This window comes from Hipposideros armiger, unplaced genomic scaffold, assembly GCF_001890085.2.
Source record: "Hipposideros armiger isolate ML-2016 unplaced genomic scaffold, ASM189008v1 scaffold_227, whole genome shotgun sequence".
Classification (NCBI taxonomy): domain Eukaryota; kingdom Metazoa; phylum Chordata; class Mammalia; order Chiroptera; family Hipposideridae; genus Hipposideros; species Hipposideros armiger.
The window spans coordinates 1,639,311-1,661,007 of NW_017731577.1; the positions used below are offsets into that span (position 1 = coordinate 1,639,311).

At 35.4% G+C, this 21,697-nt stretch overlaps 1 protein-coding gene across 11 annotated transcripts in view; it reads left to right on the plus strand.

Annotated features, from left to right (window-relative positions):
- The window catches only part of SOX5 (SRY-box transcription factor 5), a 987,332-nt gene that overhangs the window by 963,986 nt on the left and 1,649 nt on the right, over positions 1-21,697 (plus strand). For all 11 annotated transcript variants that reach the window (XM_019654616.1, XM_019654621.1, XM_019654620.1 and 8 more), the window contains 3 exons: positions 11,828-11,936; positions 14,711-14,884; positions 20,710-20,926. In XM_019654616.1, coding sequence (XP_019510161.1) covers positions 11,828-11,936; positions 14,711-14,884; positions 20,710-20,926 — 500 coding nt within the window. The remainder of the gene's footprint in view (positions 1-11,827; positions 11,937-14,710; positions 14,885-20,709; positions 20,927-21,697) is intronic.

The following is a 21,697-nucleotide window of genomic DNA, read 5'->3' on the forward strand; positions in this document are numbered from 1 at the left end:
CTTAGCTGTGGAGGGCAGTGTCACTGGCCCTCATATGTGGGATCCGAACCGGGGCCCTCTGGCATCCCAAGCAAGTTCTTAACCATCGCGCCACTCGGCCGGCCCAAGTTTTTCTTTTTTTAATGTTATTCATATAGGGATGTTTCACCGTACCCCTCAAGCTGACTTCCACAGACCTCTCCTTTGGGTAAAGTTGGGTCGTATGCACCTCTTTAAGACAATTACTGGTCAAAGGGAGACTACTTCGAATTGATGATGAATTGTTTTCTGGGAGTGAATGAGAGACCTTCTCCTATCCTCCCTAGACCAAGGGATATCTTAAGATCAAAGATTATATTGGCAGTGAAGAAAAGAAGGTCCAGAATAGCTATTGGGTAGGAAAAGGCCGTTGTGAGCCACAGCTACCTTAGAAAAATGATATCAAAGCTCTCAAACCTGGTTTGTTTTTTATTGGTTTCTATTTGTTGTCATCTATCTAGCTGATTTTGCTCGTCCACTATTGTATGTTCAGGACCTTCCTTGTAACTTGTCTATGGTTCATAAAGAATTAAATTCCATGCAAACATGTCCACAAGAAAACATTGCTCAGTGACAGGTTGAATTAATGAATGTGTTTTCACAGACGTTTCTCTACATGTTAAGACCAACTTCTCTTTGGCTTTTCTTATATAAAACAGATGTCACTCACAAAAAGAAACATGTAAATGTGTGCATACATTTGTTAAGGTAGAGAATGTATTCAGTAAGCATTAATTGCCCACAGTGTGCCTAAAATCTAAATATCTACACATGCTATGAATTCATCTATAACTGCAAAGATTAGCAAGGAAAATGTCTTGCTTTTCCTTCTAAAGTTCAGTGAAAATTCTTTGCAAATTCCCATAGAAAAAGATGAAAATTCGGTGAATAGCATGTATATTGTAAATAATAATTTACCCAGTAATGACATCAGTTTTTTTTTTCAGTTGTCAGTCATATTCATAAGAATCCTCACCACAGATTATATACGTAGGCTGATGTGTAAATAAAGACTAATTTTATTACTCTGGCACTTGGAAACTCTTTCATTACAACCTCCTCTTTTCTGCCATTGTCAACCCTTTTCTTTCCCTTTAACAGAGTGCCAAACATGAAATGACAGTGACCAATGTTGATTTAATGTGGATGTTTAATAATGAAAAAAAAAGTGTGTCAGTCCCAGCATTAGTTACAAATGGCAGTAAGTATATCGGATGGCAGCTCTGTAATAATTTTACATCCATCATTCTTTCCTGATGCTTGGCTGGCCATCTGATGGATGGGGCAAGCAGTGTTAACTCTTCAGAAACTGACACAGTATATCTAGTTCAGCGTTATCTAACACATGCCCCTTCCCTTAGAAAAGGAGAAGGCATATGATGAATTGTGAATTACAGGTTTTGCTTTGACAAAGTAACTATGAAGGGACTCATGCCTTTGTTCAGTGGACGATTCTACAATTAATTAGTGATTAATGGATGGCTTTTTGTACATGTTGCCTTTAGCTAAAATGTATTAGAGAAGTCAAATTAGAATTAGATATTTCAGTGGTTACAGAAGAACTTCATGAAGGAGAAAGGCATGTTAGGTAAATCCTCCGGGAGGAAATGAGACACCATTGCCACAGTGTGACCAAGCAGCAGCTTTAAAGTGTGTGTGTGTGTGTTAAAAATGTCCCTAAACTTTTAAATCCTCTGGTTAGATTTTGCCTAGGAACAAATTAAAATGATTGGTATTTTGTTTTTATGAAAGTGAGTACATATTATTTTTAAATCTCTACTTTACATATGATTATTTGTTTGGTGACTTTAACTAAAAGATACACACAATCTTCCACTGAATATTTGCCTCTTATTATCGGAGCCTCTCTACTCTGAAAATATATATAAAATGGATGAAGAACTGCTTTCTAGGCAACTGATTATTAGAAAATCTTGAGCAGCGTTTTCTGTGCAAGTTGGCATTTGATCCCTAGGTTTTCTTTTCTTTTGTTTTTCATTCATAAAACCTTCTCAATTCTGAGTGTCTTAGCTAGGGAACACTTCTTATGGGACAGGAAGGGAGAAGAAAACCCCTCAGTGAATATTATCAGCACAGAGCAGCCAGTTTTCAAAGACCGTGACAAAAAGGCAAATAGGTATTATGTCATCACCCATCCATCACTCTATATGTCAGCCTTTCAATAATTCCAATCGACATTCTCAACAGGCTGGTACAAGTTAAAGGGGCTGTTTGTTTCTAGAAATTGAGTATAGGCTGTCTATAGCCTTTTGTTCCAGATGGGTTTTTTTTTCCTGTCTTTTCATTTCTTTCTTTTTCTTCCCTTTCTTTTTGGGGGTATTTAATTGAAATACATGCCGAGTTTGCAGACTGCAAAGATCAGAGCTGTTTTCGTCCAGCAGTGGTAACTATGCATTAAACATTTTGATTTGTTTGAGTTTGAAGTTTAGTCCTTTTTTGCCATTTGCTTCATGGAGTTTGTGTATATTTACAGCCTCTGCATTTAATGGCCACATGCCTTATTTTCACAGATGGCCAGTGGAAGACTTTTTCTTTCTCTTAGTATAGCCCGCTTTCAGTTTTGCTACATTTGTCACAGTGCCACTACTTGCAGCTAGCAAGTGCCCACGCTTGGTGGGGAGCAATTATGGTGTGAGTTTTTAAGGAGCTTTTTAAAGGTTTCTTTTTTTTTTTTTTCAGTAAACTTTTTATGGTTTAATGTTCAAGCCTAGAAAAGCTGTGCGTGTTTTCAAACAGAGAGTCTTGTGTTCTTTACATCATTCTGGTAGAGGGGTTAGTGCAGGATGGTCCAATAAAATGAGACACAGAGGGCATGCTAAATTGGGCTTTCACATAGGCAGGACTCGCTGATGATTGAAATTGTCTATTCATTTAAAGATCTGAGGCGATGCTCACAATAGTATTCTTGAAAACAGCGGGTTTGAAAACACCACATAGAGGATGATCTAGATGTTTTAAAAGCCTATTTCCACTGTAGATAGAAGAAAGACTAGAAGAAGAATAAACAATAATTAATGCCAAGGTGATGGGGTTGTAAATTGATATATATGAGCCCACATTTTTTATTTTTCTCAATTTTCTGTAAACACAGTAAGAATCACTTTTATTGTGGACCACAGTCTGATGTTTAAAAACCTGGTCTCTTAAGACCACTGTATTTCCTTCCCTTCTCCCCTGCTTTCTTCCTCATTCTCAAGATCAAATAGGTGTCTTCACAACTGTTAAACATTAAGGCACTGAAATAAAGAGACATTTGTTTTTCAATCTCCCTCTTACATGTAGTGGATATATTGCATTCTCTATTGTCATTTATTGCAAGCTACTTTACCAATATGGATTAAAAATTATGAGGAAAATATTCTGACTTTATCATTTATCGCAAAGGGTCTCGTTGAATCTTTACAATTATACTTTTCCTCCTCTTTTACAAATGAGAAAGGAATGAGTCATAGGAATAATAACAGCTATTGATACTTATTTTTTTGTCTTACCTTTATCAGAGTACTTTCACATCAAATTTCATTCTCATATGTACTATAAGCAGAACAATATTCTTATATTTGTTTTAAAAAATAAAAAAAAACTTGAGTTTTGAGAAGATTACAGGAATTCAAGTGGTAGGTCAGTTTTTAAACCAAGGACCTCTGGCTAGAATTTCAGACTCTTCGCTAATAATGGACAGTGCTGAAGAAGTTTGAGAAAGTAACCCAGTGCCTGTTTTATTAGCTTATTCTCCGATGTTCGTTGTGTGTATTATTTAGTGTATTGTTTTTGAGGTTTTATCACAAAAATCTCATTGAAGCAATCACTATCTCTACAATTTGGATGTCTTGTTTCCAATTCTTTGTTTTTCCTGTTTCTTCTCCCTTTCTCGGTCTTCTCTTTACCGTGTATCCCTTCACTGGAGAATGAGCTAAGAAAACAAAAAGAATGTGTTCAATCTTACTGATGTTGCTTCTCGTAGCTGCTCTGATAAAATGTGAAGTTTTAGCTGTTCATTAAAATGACATTTAAATAGCTATTCCAATCTACATTTTTCTCTCCTTTCCCCTAAAAGTACCATGAATAATGGAAAAGTGAACTATAACCCTGATGTGCCTGCTTCTGTTTGTCAGACCCAGCATTTCTGAACCAAATCTCAACTCTTTTAAACTACAAATATATGGTGATGGAAGGAGAACTGACTCTGGGTGGTGAACATACAATGCAATATATAGATGATGTATTATAGAATTATGCACTTGTAACCTATATAATTTTACTAAGCAGTGTCACCCCAATAAAGTTAATAAGTTTTTTTAAAAATTTAAATAATAAAGTAGTCAAATTATACTTATTTAACTGAGGTAACTATTGGCTACTGAGAATACATTCATAAGAATGCTGACAATTTTATAGCTTTCACCCCATGAAAAGGAAAAATAAAGAGAAAAATTCTCCATGTTTCTGTAGCTCAGTAACTGAGTTACCCATTGTTTATAGAACAATTATTGTCAGACAACATTCCAATTTTGTGTTTACATCTGTGTAGCCCTTCCACTTGCCCAGACATCCTGTGTAAGTTGTGAATTCTACTATTTTTCTTTACTGGCACCCTGTTTTTCTCACATTAACCTTTCAGATTTGTCTCGTCGTGCACAGTATCTATATCTGCCCTCATTTGAAATAACAACAAAGAATTTTTTTAGACTTTAGTTGAATGTGTTGACCACATGTACAGACATTTGAAAACTCAGGTCTTAGATTTTTCCTCTCCTGGCTTCCCTCTTCCACATGTACTCACAATAAGCACCACCACAAGAAATAAGTAAGGGCCAATATTTTACCGTGAGGATATTCATATGTGCCTTCTTTGTGAATGATTTGTTTTCCATAGTTTCCTTGAGTGGCTTTTCTGTGCACTATGTCCTCAGGCCTCAGTGACTTCTTCTCCATGACAGTGGCTTTCTGTTTTAAAGACAAAATCATAATGTTGAATTTGGGCATATAACTGCCTTTCATGAAGTATCTGAATCTGTAAATCTGATTATTATTGGACAGTCTCCTCACAAAATATATCTCAATAAATGTATTTTGGGGTTGTTTTTCATAATTTGAAATATCTTCTTTGAATTTAAGAGAATGATCATAGAATTCTCAATTATAAATTGAGTGACTAACTTTTAAAACTTCATTAACAACTTTTGAGGAAATTATCATTTACAGATAGAGAAAACATGTATAGTTTCATACACTTGTCAAAATATTGTACTTTCGTTTTAGGGAGTCCAGGCAAGTAGGACATAGAATTGCAGGTATAAAAGAAAATGTAAAAGGGCCTTTAATCCAGCCTGTTGTCTGACGTTGAATTGCCTCTTCAATACCTCTAATATGCCAGGCAAGTAGTCATATAGCCAGTACTTAAAAACCCCCAAGGAGGTGAAAGTTTCTACATCATGAGGCAGCCGTTCAATGGATAGATAGTTCTGACTATTAGAAAACTCTTCCTTCAGTGCTTCATTATCTTTAACTAATAACTTATAACCATTGGTCAATGTACTATCTCTTAACTACATATAGCCAAATTCTATCTCTTTCGAAAAGAACAGGTCTTTCTTCTTTTTAAATATGGAGGTTCTTAAGATATTTAAAGATGGCTATTGTTGATGTCCTCTTCCCACCCCATTCAGCTCTCTTTTTGAGGGTCCTACGCACTTTCTCCATCTTGACAACAAGGGTATTGATAAGAACATAAGCCAAAGCTGAGTTAAGGCTAAAAGATTATGGCCATTGAGCTACTCTGTTCTGCATTCCATTTTTTTTTTTTTGAGAAAGAAACTCAGGTCATTATAACATTGTTTTTCTTAATGAATCCATATTAGCTTCTTGTCACCACACTGCCTACTAAATGCTCTTAACCAATCCTTAGAACAGTCAGCTCTATCTTTTCTGGAATATATATTGTCACTGTTCCTCATATTTCTCTCTTGATTCATGAAAATCAAAATTAATTATGTGTCATAAACTTTATAATATTTCTACCACTTTAAAATCAATTCTTTAAAAATCATAAATAGGGATTCAATTTTATCCACAAATCATTTTACTGTCTTGGAAAGCTATGCATGTGAATTCATAGAAATGGCATTTCCTTCAACATCATTCCACCTATCTTCAACTTTATAATACTTCTTAAGAAAACTTGATATGTCAATACATTTAAATTGTATCATATTGCCTAATGAAACTAAGATCCTAAGACATTTAACTAGAATTATACTTAAGAAACATTTCATGAAGCTGGCTACCAAATTTAATAAAAGGAATTTACAGTGTGGAATGATATTGGGTTCTAATATTTCCATGAGGAGAATCTCTGGATTTAGAAGGGGAATAAAATCAGGATTAGATAGATAAGGCGGATTTTTTAGATGTCTAGACCAGAGGACATTCATGGACCTTTCCAACCACTTAGTTCATATAGCCATATAATTTCTCTGATGGAGAAAATGAATGGGAAAATATTCCTAAGGGATACTGGATTTCAGAGTACCAAAGTGTCTGGGAATATCCTAATAGATAAATTAGCATTTGACCAGAGTAAAATTAATGAAAGATTTCTTCAGCTTACATTTTTGTTGATATTGGAGGAAAGTGTACATGTATGTGAGAGTGTGTGTATGTATTTATATAAAATTTATATATAATTTACAAGAAAGTCTTTTCTCCCATTTGTGCTGGTAGATTATGTGGGTGGATGGTTATTGTTTTAGAAAATGGTGATCTCAAAAAGCAGGGGTGAAACAGAGAGGTTGAGGAGGTGGACACACGCATTGTTTCTTTGTATTTTACTTAAGCTGATGAAAAATATTTCAAAGCGATAAATCATTATGACGTTATAAATAATTTTTCATCTCCTTTGGTGGTCTGTGAGGTTTACATAAATGGAGGGTTAAAAACCTTTTTTTTGTTTCTTTGTTCTTCCCGTGTCATTAATGTGGAAGGAGAACATAAAAAAGTGCAGCCAGAAGGGGTTTAACTGTTACTGAGTCAACATTTGACAGTCACACTCTATTCTGTCATTTCATGCATGTGCTTTTTATAGCTTTGTGAGCTTTATTTCAGGGATGTCCATTATGATAGCTGATCCACAGCCCATCTCCCCCTTTGTGTATGTGTGTCTGATGGGGAGCAAAATTTGTCACTTATACAAATCCCGATTTCAAGGAGTAATAGAAGAACCATCAACTTATGAACTGTTTAATTCAGGCTAAGGAAACACCTACTTCTTCTAAAGTGCTGTTTGTGTAGGGTTTTTAGTTTGTTTTGTCTTGACTGCTCTATTAAGTATTAACAAAAGGCATGCATTTGAAGCTTTAAAAACATGTTGAATTTTTAGTTTTTTTCTGTATAGGTTGAAGTAATGGAATAGAAGAAATTTTCAATTTAAATATGTAGTAGACTTATGTTATGGAGCTGTAAACCATCATGCCTGAGCATCAAATGGAAAATAAAAAAAATATTAAATACACTGTCATAGATGATAGACAAGAAGAAAGAAAAAAATCTTAACAATTTTTAGAGTTGTTACCAAGATTCTCCTTTTTAATGCATGAGTCCACTACTTGGCCATTAAGAGTAGAGTATCATAACTATGGCAGGGCACTGAATACTCATATTGAAGTATTTATTCCTGTAATCCTGTAATTTTTACATGTTAGGAAGAATCTTGATCTTTTCAGTTTCCCTCATTGACTTTTTTACCTAATAGTAAAAGTGTATCTTTCTTAATTTTTTAAAACTAATGAAAATCTATCATATATTTAAACCCCATTTTATAAATTAGGCTTGGGATTCTGGGAGGTTAATTGATTTGTCTAAACTAATGCAGCTGATATATATGGCAGAGTTTGGTAAAAGCACGACGTTGCTGATACCCAAACTTATTATTTTCTATATGGGTTATTTTCTGTATTTTCAAATATGTCTTATTCCCATTAATCCCTGTGGCCTCTGCCATTCTGAATGTTGTTGGCTTAGAAAGTAAAAATCTTTACTGACCATTTCTAATCAACTCATTGACCACACCTCTTTAGATATTCCTTGGCTGTCCTTGTTGATTCCCACCATAGCCTGGTGTCATTTGCAAACAATACATGTACTGTTTTCCATTATGCAAGTTGCTGGATAAGTCACAGGACCCAAGATCAGCTGCCAAATTCCCTAAGTGGATATTAACACATCAATAATAACTCTTTGAATGTTGACTTTTCGAGTTATTCATTTAACCCCAAGAAATTATATAGTCTAAAACTTTCTTTTCTTCTGTGGATGAGGTACAATTCACTGGGATCTGTGTACAAGTCAGTATAGGATCAGAAAATTTTTTCAAGTAAAAACAGCCTTTACCTAATGTTTCCCCTTGACCTTAGGAAACCTACATCATTGTGTAAGTTTTGATTAGCCAGATAAGAATCTAGTTGTTATCCAATTGCTAGTGTTCACTCAAGAGAGGAAGCATACAGGTCATCTTGTTTGGTCCTTATTTATAAATCCTCAAGACTATATCATTTTGACTGCTTTGTAGTAATTACTCTGTTTGAGCCTTCTATGCCGAGATTATTCAGAGCAGTTCAGAATTTTGGCAAGTATTTCAGTTTTGATTTTTGTTTTATATCTAACAGAAAAATGTTAGAGGAGCGAAGACCAATGAATCTTGTTGATTTCAGATTAGCATTTGGATGGTATTGAGAGGGCAGTCTAGTGTAAGCGCTATACTAGATTTGTGTCCCAAAACACTGATCTGAAAATGGGGTTCTCCTTCTCTGTACAAATTATTGACTAATGTGGTTTTAATGGAGCCAGTTAGAACTAAGAGTTCTCTAAGTACTCTAAGAACTAAGAGTATGTTTGGTAAAAATTGTTACCTGTGCCCATCAACATATTTTCCTGTTTTCCCAAAGTCAATTTCTTTGGTGTTTACCATTTTCAACATCCTCCTGTATATCCCCTTCCTACCTGATATAGACTACCCTCATTTTGTTTCAGCTGCCGCTATTTAGAAAGGATTAATTTGATTATAAGAACTTTGAGAATCAAAATATTACCTTTTCCCGTAATATTTGCACATTTGAAAAGAGGCTTTTGGAAAGGGAAATATTTAATCCTTTGGTTGAGTTTTAGATATGATAGTGCATAGGTAGACTCAGGAAGGGGGTAACCCAGAATGGGTGGGATTGAAAGGAGTAAGAGGAGAGGAATCGTCCCAGTGTACCAGCATTTGTGCTTTATACCATCTGGCTGATTCTCTCTCCTCCTTCAGGCCTAAATAAATTTAATTTAAACTTTGACAACTATTCTTAAATCAAACTTATTCTTTTGGTGGTTCAGTATATTACCTAGACTCCTATCCACATGTAGATTTATATCTACCTCTACACATAAGAACTAAATATAAACTTGTACTACAAGATCAATTTTTATATGGAATTATAGTATAATTATTTACCAAATAACCACTATATTCATATATGTCATATATTTAGCATATATAATCACTTGGGTTTTATTATGTCCCCCTTACCTCAATTCTTTTATGATATTCTAAATTTATTGTCAGTGAGGGTTTCTAAAATGTGGCAATGTTACCATTTTGATTTATATGCTGTTGTAAGGCGTTTTAATTAAAAACACCCCATACATGCTCTGATTCCTCTAATCACCTCTCATTTCCCCTGTTCACATGTCTGAGAATTAGCTTAAGTGGCTATACAAAGGGTCACAAAGAAAAAAAAAATGCAAGCATCCTATCATGTTACTTCCACTATCTCCCACTGACATCCTCTTGAGAAGTATTGTAAATTCTACTTTTGGGTAATAATTGAATCATTTTATTATACTATGTGCTTTGTAAATAGGTGATTATTGTAAAAACTTGTTGAGACTTTCCTACTCATCATTTGCTAACTTTAGCCTGTGGCAAGATGGTACAAGACCCATACAAGTCACTTAACATTTCATTCTTTTCTTACCTTAATCGCATTCATTTTGCTTTCTGTTCTTGCAAGACTTTATTTCAGAATAAGAAAACTCACTAGAAAATATGAAGTATTACTGTCCTATTCACTGTTTAATCAAAACATGAGAGGTGATCCATAGCCAGTGTATTCCCCAAAGATAGTACAGTAAAGTCTTCATTGACCTGGGGACTATCATAGCCTGTTGATGGAGTGTGTTTTTTGAAATGTTTCTGTCTTCTACTTTAACAGCTACATTTACTATAAAGAGAGTCTGTCAAGCTGGTGTCCGTGGTGCTCCTGAGCACAGCTGAATGTACACAGGAGACTCTCAGCAAAAGAAATGCAGAACATATAAAGCACCTGAAAATACCAATTTCACACACAAAACAAATTAGGTTAGGCTCTACATTTTTAGATATATAATTTATTTCAACATTATACTAGATAATCCCACAGAATTAAAATTGATAGAATTATTTTGTTCCCACTTTCCCTACTGTGTTTTATAGCGATTGACAATTAAAAATATTTTCCTATTAAATCATGTACAGAATTTGATAAATACAGAACGGGAGTGCCAAGGCCATTTAGGAGTTTTTTTTTTTATCTAATATGTACAACTGTAATACTGTCAGATTTTGTTGAGCTAAAGCAGGTACTGTATTACAAATTTCAATACCCTATTGGTTCTTGGCGGGAACATTAGTTTACCTGTAATACAATTATCCTAAATAATTGTTCATTTCTTGTGAATATTTTATTGTGCCAGTAACTGCTCCACAGTGTATGTGGTTCACTTGTTCAGTTCATGACCGCGTCCCTCAGTAAATGAGGTGAATAATTATAAAGCAATATGAGCAAATTTTATGAAATCCAAAAGATGCTTTTCTTAAAACCGTTTTGGAACTACATCATCCTCAAAGCAATGATGGAGAGTGCTAGAGAAAGTTTGTAATCCTTTCACTGCATCCTTTTTCTATTCTTAAAATCATCCAATTATTTAATTTGGACATAGTTTAATATTTCTTGTGGTTTAGATGAACCATTATATTTTCTTAAAAAATAATTTAGTTTGTAATGTAATGTTCTCCATGAATTCAAATCATGCACTGCATGCTTTTAAATGACTTGATGTCTGAAGATCTAATTTTGGTATATTTGTATCTCAAATAATTCGCCAACTCAATATTTTGGCTTAGCAATCCAAATCAAATTGTGGTCCAAGTAGGAGGCACTCACACTGAATGTACAGAGACTTGACAAGCAATTAGCAATGAATATTTAAACGTCTTCATTACCCTTGCATGAGGAATGCAGATGGCATTTAAGGAGATGGCAACCAGAGGGCACTACTGTGAATTATGTTTCTATCAGTTGGTCACCTGACTCTTGGAAGGATTTCTCTGGGCCCCATGCCACTTCTGTACTGTCTGTCTAAAAATAAAGCAGGCATTCCAAATGTTGTAAAACAGGTTGCTTCCATGAAATTTCTGTGTACATTTTGTGATTTGGGAAGGTGGTCACCAGGATCCCATCATACGAGTATATCCTTTAGGCGCACCAAACCCAAATGCCAAGACTGTAAAGGAGATTCTTAGAATCAGAGGTCCTTCAAAACACCTGCTGATCATTTGCTTCAATTACGTAATGTGCTGAATGTGCAAAGGTGAAGAAATCAACATCCCATCCCTTCCAGAAGCTGATGTATTATCTATGACCCAAGGGAAAAAAAAGTCTTTGAATAATTATAATTTCCAGATTCAGCTCTCAATATATTTTTTTTTTTTCAGGAAAAAACAACACTGGAGAGTCTGACTCAGCAACTAGCAGTTAAACAGAATGAAGAAGGAAAATTTAGCCATGCCATGATGGATTTTAATATGAGTGGAGACTCTGATGGTTTGTGAAAATTGTTCATATATATTTCAGTAATATACAGAAGTGTCTATTTAGTGCCAATTAAAACTACTAAAAATATATATTTCAGGGCGGCCACCTCATACCTGATCATTTCCATAAGAGCTCACATGTACGGAGCAGTTCCCATGTGCCAGGCACTCTGCTGAGCACTTTACATCAATCATCTCATGAATCCCTACATCACCTGTGGGATAAGTTGTATTACAGATAGAGAGCCCTTTGGGATTTTGAATCATGTTTTCCAAGGTTACAGGGCTGTAAGTGCTGGAGGCAGGTCGTGGATTCAAGATGGCATGATTCTAAAGCAAATACTCTCTTTTTATTTTTATTTTTATTTTTTGCTTAGGGGGTGGCGCAAGGGGCAGAGGGGACATGAGGAGCAGGGGGAAGCAAATACTCTCAATCACCATCTACCCGGTCTCTTTCTTCCCTATTTCTTGAAACTGAAACAAACTTTTCAGAAATTTGTTTGTATAAGCTCATTTTCCAGTTCTCTTTTCTCAAACCCTGGCCAGAATACATGGCTCAGAAGGGATTTTTAGGATAGTTTCTTGCATTTTGTAACCCTTCCCTCTTATACTATCTACCACACAGCCAGGGGTCCTGCCTGCCCTCTGTAACCCAACTATAACTCCAGCTGTGCAGCCTCTTGCTTTCCTCATATGCCTCAAGACTTCTGTTGTCTGCATCATCTCTGAACATTCTAAACATCCACAGTGACAACTAATTAAGTTGCTACTCTAATTTTAATAGCACAAAAAAGAGGGAAAAAGAAGAAAGCACTATTCCTCTTATGCAGAGCCCAACTTGAAATCTCTCTCCAGATGACATACATGATTTTAAGAGCAGTGTCCTCCAATGTGTCACTATTGCAGAGGAAGTTGCCTGCATCCGGGAAAACCAGTGAGAAGCGTATGTTAGGACAGAGGGATTCCCTTGAATCTCCAGCAAGTTCTACTGCGTGCCTTGGACCAGTTCTACTTTTAAGTCCAGGACAGCACTAGCCAAGGGACTAGCCAAACTTGAGCATTTAACCAGATACTTCTATGAAAACCAAGCTTTATTCCGTGGATATCCAAGAAAAGTCTGTTTTTCTGGTCTATTGTATCCAAACATTTCTTTCTATTTTCTCCTTCACTTGGGTAAGATAAACCTGGCCTAACTACATAGAAAGAGCTTGTTTAGCTTTGATGAAGTCACATAATGTTCATTTTATTGCTTGTGCTGCTGTAAGGTGTAAGAGCAAGAAAAGGCAGATGTGCAAATGATCATTTGCTACTTACAAACCCATTTTAGAAAGATGTTGCCATATATTAGTACTCATTTTTGTCAATAAAAAGACATTTACTGGTAATCACACATTTCATAAATTTTAAGTTGCATTAGCATTGTAAAATATACCCGTAGTAATCAACATTAAAACATCAAAATTTTTTTGCTATTATTTGTTATATTCAGTCATACTTGTGTGCAAAATATTTTCCAATCTTCATCAGACCAAAGAGCATATAATGAATGAGAAATAATGAGAAACTCCACCAACACATAGGCTATGTTTTTTGTTTGTTGCTATAGAAATCTTCAAGTCTGGGTAATTTTGGTGGATTCCTATTCCTTCAAATTAAGAAGAGAAAAGAAGAACAGTATGAAGGAAGAAACACACTGCTTTTATTGATACTATATGCTCTAAAAACCCAAAATTATTTTAAAATTTTATATGGTACCAAAATACCTCTCTTCCATCTTTTGTAATGATAACCCTAGAGAACTTTCTGTCAACATTTTGTTTTCTTCTGCTTCTATCTCTCTTCTCACCCCCTGCCCCCCAAACTCATGTACCTCTGGAAGCTGCTTCATCTGCTGAAGCTATTCTACAAAGTCACACAAAGCCTAGAGGAGTGACTGCAGCTCCCTACAGTTCCACTGTGACTCTTGGTTGTGTTTTATCATCATGAGTCTTGCTGATTGGAATGTAACTTTCAGTGGGTCTCTAGAGAACTTAGACATTAGGGCAAAATTCAGAGGAATGAATATATATATATATTTTTTTCACCTTAAATATGTGGTTGTTGACTTTTTAAAAAATCATAATAATATAACTATTCATTTGTTCTTTTCCCTACCATTTTCAAATGTCTTTTGGGGAGCAGACTATCATTGCCAAATCAGCATATTCATGCATTTATTAGCACATAATGTCAAGCACATTATAGGAGAATGTCTGTAATGTATTTTAACCTAAAATTTGATCTAGCAGCATTTTTATTTATGTGACCTCAGAGAGGCAACAGGCATGAGGACTCCATGTTCTGATGGTCCCTGGGCATGAGGACTTTATGTTCTGATGGTCCCTCGGTAGCAGAGACACATACTTACCTGCCTGCATCCATTCTGTTGAACATATTAGTGTTTCACAGTTTTGTGAGCTTCTTCACCTATTTAATATTTCTACAGTACCTGCATGTTTATTGATATAATCCAACAGTTTTCTTTCCAATTTACATAAAAAATCACAGTCTCATGTAAGAAAGGGAAATATATTAGAAATGGATTAAAAATATAAATACAACATTTGCCACCACAAGGCTTATCACAAAATCTTCATAAACAAGCATCTGTCTCAAGAACTGGAAGTACCATTATCAGATGCACTTTTATTTTCAGATATTTTAATAGACTAAAAAACAGCAATGCAAGGACTAGGACTGCCAAAAGTTTTCATACTAATGTGAAGCAATGTTTTCTATTTTTAGGAAGTGCCGGAGTCTCAGAATCAAGAATTTATAGAGAATCCAGGGGGCGTGGTAGCAATGAGCCCCACATAAAGCGCCCAATGAATGCCTTCATGGTGTGGGCTAAAGATGAACGAAGGAAAATCCTTCAAGCCTTTCCTGACATGCACAACTCCAACATCAGCAAGATACTGGGTAAGAAAAGTATTAAAGCTTAAGTGATGTTTGGAATAAATGTACAGTTCTGTTTTCTGCACTTATTGAAAGATAATGGGTTTGTAGTCCAGGCAGCTCATGGTATCTGATTCACTAAAAAAGAGCAACATCATTGAGCCTTTTCTTCTGATGATGAAGCCTTCCATGTCTGCTGAGAAATGTGACGAATTACTATAGCTAATTCAGTAGTGTGCCTCTATGCTAATTGTTGTAATATTTTCTCTTCTTTAAAAATCTAGCTATATTTGTACTAAGATTAGGAAAACAAGTTTCATATGAGCCACTCGATATGGTTTGACCATATTTATCCTTTTCATTTTTCAACTCTAGAATTAATCATGTGGTGTGGGTGAGGGTGGATATAGCGATGATGTTTGTTCTAGAACTAGAACTGAAAACCAGTTTAGATTGTCAGGACACAAGAAGATACAGTGTGCATTTCTACACTGCCATTGCAGCTTGCAGCTTATCAGATAATAAAGCACATATTTACCCGACATATGTAGACAGTGAAGCACACAGAGAAGATGGGTGAGAGGAAAAGGTTACTGACTATAAAGAGACCTATTAGAGACCAATCTGAGACCCAGAAAAAAGGAAGGGAAGATTCCATTTCTTCTGTGCCGTTCTTTTGAAATCATCATGACCAGTATTGATGTCATCATCTTCTTCATCTTCATCTTCAAGTACTGTGGTTGCTAGGTACTAGACAACCTAAGCAAATTTCAATTATTCCCTGCCTTCTAAGAACTAAATAGTAAAAGTAGAGTAGGAACACCTGACTCTGTCAACAAATTTTAGCTTTCACAAATAAGGAACAAAATCTGTCTAAGTTATTAAAACTTTATTAAAACCCATAATACACTTGGAATTACATGTAGTTAATGTAGTATCCCTTTTGATTTTTTACATTAAGGAATTGATCATCTAACAGTACTTACTAAACACATACATGTGTTTTTCTGATCCCATACCTTTAACAATGGCGATAGATGCCAACCAGTCTACAACATGCATTTGTAAAGAGACCAGAATGAACACAAAATGTTAAGCACTTAAAATTTTGTTTCAGTTTTCATCTAAAATGATTTTTAAATTTTTAGATGAATGTTATCTCAAAAATGAGGATAAAAGCTTTAGATGTACATAGAAAATGTGAATATTTATGCATAAAAATATAGATCCACACATAATAAAAAAAACCAGAACTGATCAAAAGGAAATGCATATTTTTTGCATCTCTTACCATCTCTGATCCATTAGTCCTTTATTCTGCCTTCCATATGGAATTTTTCATTCTTTAAAAAACTCCATACCTGTGTTATTTGGAAAAGCTCTAGAAAAGAATAAAATGCTTTATGTAACCATATTTCATATGTCAACATATTGATCATTTTCAAATTAGAAATCCCAAAATGTAAAAATAAAACTAATTAAATACTAAGGTTGTTTAAATTGTCTTTCTATCACTCAACTCACATGCCAAAATACTAAAAAGGTGATCATCACTGATTAAAACTTTATCTGAAGTATAAGGGAAATATCAGTTTTGATGTGAAATATTTTAGGAAAATTTAGCAAAAACCTTTATGGGAAAGAGATGACTAGCTAAAAAACTCCTTGCTGGTTTAAAGGAGAAGATATTACAATAACCACATGATTATATTATAATAGGCTGCATGAAAGAGAGTGATGTCTAATTTCAGACTTTTCAATGAAATTGTATTAATTAAAGATATAATGGGGAAAGAAACAGTGAGGCGTTTGGGACCTCAATATTTGGTCATAGCTTCAAATAAATAAATGATCTTCAAATACCCACAAGATTATTCTGAATGGTCCATTTCATATAAAAGTACAAAGAAAGCTCGATGTTTTCCTCTTTACTGATTATTTTGGATAACAGCCTCCGACAGCATGCCACTAATTCATTCTGCTTAAAACAGGCGCTTGAGCTGGGTTGACATTTTACGTAGTCTCTGGGGATCCTAGTTGACATTTTAAAGGGCTTCTAAGCATTTTATAATACCCTAAAATCTGGTTTTAATAAGCTATTCCGCTGAAATTGTTAACATAAGGAATCACCTTTTACTGTTTGGCACTAGATCAGGGGATGGGGGACATCTTTTTCTGATTAGATATACAGTAGTTGGAGTAAAATGTGCAAATTCATTACAGACCCCACGGAGATGACAATGATGCTCAGCTCAAACTCTTCATTTTTATTGTATTGCCAGATTTAGGAAGGAAAAGGGCACTTTCAAGACCATTTTTTCCCCCTTATTTTGAACATCGAATATTTTTTATTGAATCTTCCTCTTTATCATCAGGAGAAATGCCCCAATGTCTTTCTCTATTTTTAATTGTAAAAGGCCCGTCTTTGGACAACAGGGAACTTACTCCCTGTACATAGTCCAGGGTAAGCAATGAGCCACACCCAGGTCAAGTAAATATTTTCATCCCTTTTGGAAATAGCTAAAGTGCTTTCCTGCCATTCTCATGTAGCAAGTTTCAGGGGTTTATTACATCACAGCTACATACAGTGGTCGTTGTGCATGCGAAGCCATTGAAACCAAAACCTAACTTGTCATTTGGTTAATCCTATTCAAAAGTTATTATCAAATGAAAACTGCATTTGCCACCCAACTGAAACACTAGTCGGCCCTGTCATAGAACTGAGTGGTTAGCCATTTTGCCCCAGTCAGTGCTTAGGTGGTGAATTCTTAATTTTAAAAGGACGAGTATCTATGATATGGCCGTATTTTAAAATGTAGCTCAGGATTCCATGATTTTTCCAGAGAAATTACAGTATCAAATGTTTAAATATTTTGTGATTCTGGGTCATGTCAGGTTTAGAAGCCAACTTCTCTGAAAATTTATTCATCTTTTATTATAGTGGGATGGATGGATGGATGGATGGATGGATGGATGGAATTTCATATATCAATATATATATATATATATATATATATATATATATATATATATATATACACATACATGCACATATATGTCCCTTTTTCTCTGCATTTTACCCAGACCAAATTTCTTTCTTTTTTTTTTTAAATTTCATTGGGGAATAGCCATGGCCATTGGTTCCACACTGCTTTCATGCTACAATGGCATAGTTGACTCTTTTAAGAGAGGGCACAGCTCACATTATCCCATGCAAGGATCAAACCCGGCAACCTTGGTATTATCAGCACAATGCTCTAACCAACCGAGCTAACCGGTCACCCCCCTAGACCAAATGTCTTTGAGCTCTTCTCATCCCCCTTCCAACTACAAAGGCCCCAACCATCCCATTCCTCCTCCGTAGAATGCTCTTCTCTTTCTGATTCCTATAGGAGTCATTTCTGCAGCAAAGGCTTCCTCACCTGCAGAAGATTATTCCCACATCCTTATCATATGTTCTCATAGCATCCTGTACTTTCCACAATTATAATTAAAATACTAAATTTTGTAATTAGCTGTTTAATGTATTTCTTCTCCACTGCAATATAAGCTCCAAGAAGATAAGAACCATAATGATTCACCACTGCATGTCCCGTAATTAATACAGCATCATGCACATAGTGGAAATCTAAAGAGAGTTCTCATATTCCAAGGCAGGTTACTCTGAGGCATGAACATTTCCTTTTCTTGAAGCAACTTATTCTTTTTGAGCTTACAGACTTAGGGGAGAGTCATTGGCAATTCCTATTGTAAATGAGAATGCTAGTTTCTTTGTTTTATGTGGTGATAAAGATAGCTAGTGACTTTGGGGGGAGGGGAATTATAGCAATTGGTTCTACTTGTAATTTTTCACCCTCCCACTGCCCCCCCCACAAAGTTTAAGTCAATCATCCTTGATCCATTTTTCAGTGTATTCCTATAATTATTTAGTAAATTATTTCTGGTAATCTCACTTTTTCACTCCTTAATAATGAGGTTCAAAATTCTGGTATACTCTACATACTTGTAAGAAGCTCCACAAGAAGAATTTTTTCCAGTTCGGTGATATTATATAGTTTCGCCTGTGTTTATATTTGCCTTGAGGACAACATAATCATTTTCAAATACCTCTAGAGAATAATGTTGGGCCATAAGGAATTTAAAATTGTACCTACAAATGATATGGTCTGAACAACTGAAAATGTTGGACAGTGCTATTTAAACACAAATTCTGTTGTAAAATCATATTGGCTGTCTAGACTGGAAAAATCTGTTTATAAATCTTCATAACACCTATGTGGATATACCCTCCCAGGTAACATCTGTTCCAATAGGAAACAGTTCTAAGGGAAGAGGTATTATCCCTTTCACTGCCTTCCTTTAATAAATCTAATAGCCCATGTTGAGGAATTCTCTGCAAGAACTGTTCATCAGTAAGCCTTTTGCATTTGAGATATGGAGTTATGGCTGCGTAATGATCCCATTCGAAAGCTTTTAAGATCTTGCTTAGATGACTCTGGAAGGCAGGTAAAAACAGCAGTGCTAGGACATAGTGGGTAGGATCTCCTCATTTATTTGGATCTTTTTGCATTTCAGTAAGGTTGAGCTGAATTCTTACAGATAAACACACTCTATCTGCAAACAGACAGATTTGTTTTTCATATGCTTAATAAAAAACAAACATTATCACTACTACTTCTTTTATTACTACACATAACCATACTGATAGAATCTAAGCTTTCAATCACACCTATATTGAGAATCAGCATGCACTATTTTTAATTAAGCTTCAAACAGTTGTTTTTTGCAATCCTAGTTGAATCCACAGTGAAAAGTGAAAAGAAGGGGAAATTCAATTTGGGCTAACATTAATGTGTACTATGTTATAAGAAGTGACATCTTTAGATATTATTGAAAGTGTTTATTAAGAGACAATTATTATTACATATTATTAATGTAATTACATATTATTAATGTAATTCTGACCACTGCTCAAGGGTATCTAGTAGGTGGGCATTGACATAGTAGGTATATAAAGACATGCATTGTGGCGCACTTTCAATTCCATCACACCTGATTCTGAGTCACAGATCCACAATTTAATAGCTGTGTGACCTTGGATAGGTTACTTCATCTATTTCAACTTCAATTTTCTCAACCTATTGAAATAGGTATACATTCTATCTTACTGGATTTTGGGGAAAGGTAAAATGAGGCAATTTATGTCAGGTTTTTAGCCAGTATCTAGCACAGAGTAGTTACCCAGGGCATGGTCATTAATATAATATTTTATAATTAAAATTTTAAGGTAATAAATTTTTAAACTGTAATCATTCATGCAAGTATACTTAAACATTTTGAGAAGAATGAGAATTATGTATAATAAAAGTTAGAAACCTTTGTAATAAGTAATGTACTCCCATATAAAAAAACTCAATAACTATAGATAATTAGCCTCAGATTCAAAATATGTAATGAGTTTTTGCATAACTTTTTAGTTCACACTTGAATTATTTCATTTTCTAATGGAGAAATGCAAGGTAAAGCCATTAAATTACCCGTGAGTTCTTAAGTACATAGTATACAAGTCTGGCTAAATTGTTCATTCTATCCAGAAAAAAGTACATATGTATATCCATCCCAGGGTTTGCACTTTTGGGTGCACAGTTTCTTTGAGGACACAACTACCAACACCTCCGTTCTTGTGGCACCTCATCTCTTGAGTCAAAGCTCACTAATCAAAAAATATCTTTTATGTAGTTCTGGGTTTCGGCAGCATTTTGACTTTGCGATTGTCCTTGTTCTCAGGTGTATATTTTTGAGATCCTTAGCAGCTTTGCAAAGGAACCCTAACCATCTTTTCCTCGTAGGATCTCGCTGGAAAGCTATGACAAACCTAGAGAAACAGCCATATTACGAGGAGCAAGCCCGCCTCAGCAAGCAGCACCTGGAGAAGTACCCTGACTACAAATACAAACCGAGGCCAAAGCGCACCTGCTTGGTGGACGGCAAAAAGCTACGCATCGGCGAGTACAAGGCAATCATGCGGAACAGGCGGCAGGAAATGCGGCAGTACTTCAATGTCGGGTGCGGACCTCTCTGTCTTTTTTCCCCAGGGCACACTCCTGCCACACTGAGCGGGACGTGAAACGTACTTGTTTAGTTGGCAGAAAACCTGAACACACTGTATGTTCAAAGAGCAAACTCTCCCCGCCACATGACCCTGGAAAAGAACCCAAGCTCCTAGAGCCAATCCAGCCCCTCACAACAATTTAAAACTTATTCGAGAACCATAAATATATTTTTACATAATCACCATTCTGTGGATAATATCCTGTAAAAATGTTATAAATGAAACCATGATAGTTTTATTTTCATTTTCAATTTTCCTTCAGAGGCACAGTTCGCGAGCCGCAGTTTGCTGACTCCTGGCGGCTCTTCTGTCTCAAAAGTTTGCCGATTCCTGTTCTAGAACAGTGATGGGTCTAACATGAGCGTTGTTAGCGGCTGGTTTGAAAATCTAGTATCTGAAAATAAATAATTTTGAAGTGTGTGAATAAAAACGTAGAAGCATCACGGGTTCCTTTCCTCACTGGCTTTCATTACTCCCAAGGCTTCCCAGAGATAAATGCTACAACAACTAACAATTTAGTTTACATAATACAATATAAAAATTAATCAAAAAGAAAGAAACACTTGTTTCTGAATATAAAGGGCCTTCTGGGCTTTCAAGGCCCATGTGTGGCCTTTGTAGCTCACACACAGTAGGGCTTCTCCTTAGGGCACAGCAAGGTGTGAATGGGAAAGCTCTCTTCTGGATTAAGAATGCGTCTCTCAGGATGTTTCACCCTGATTCCT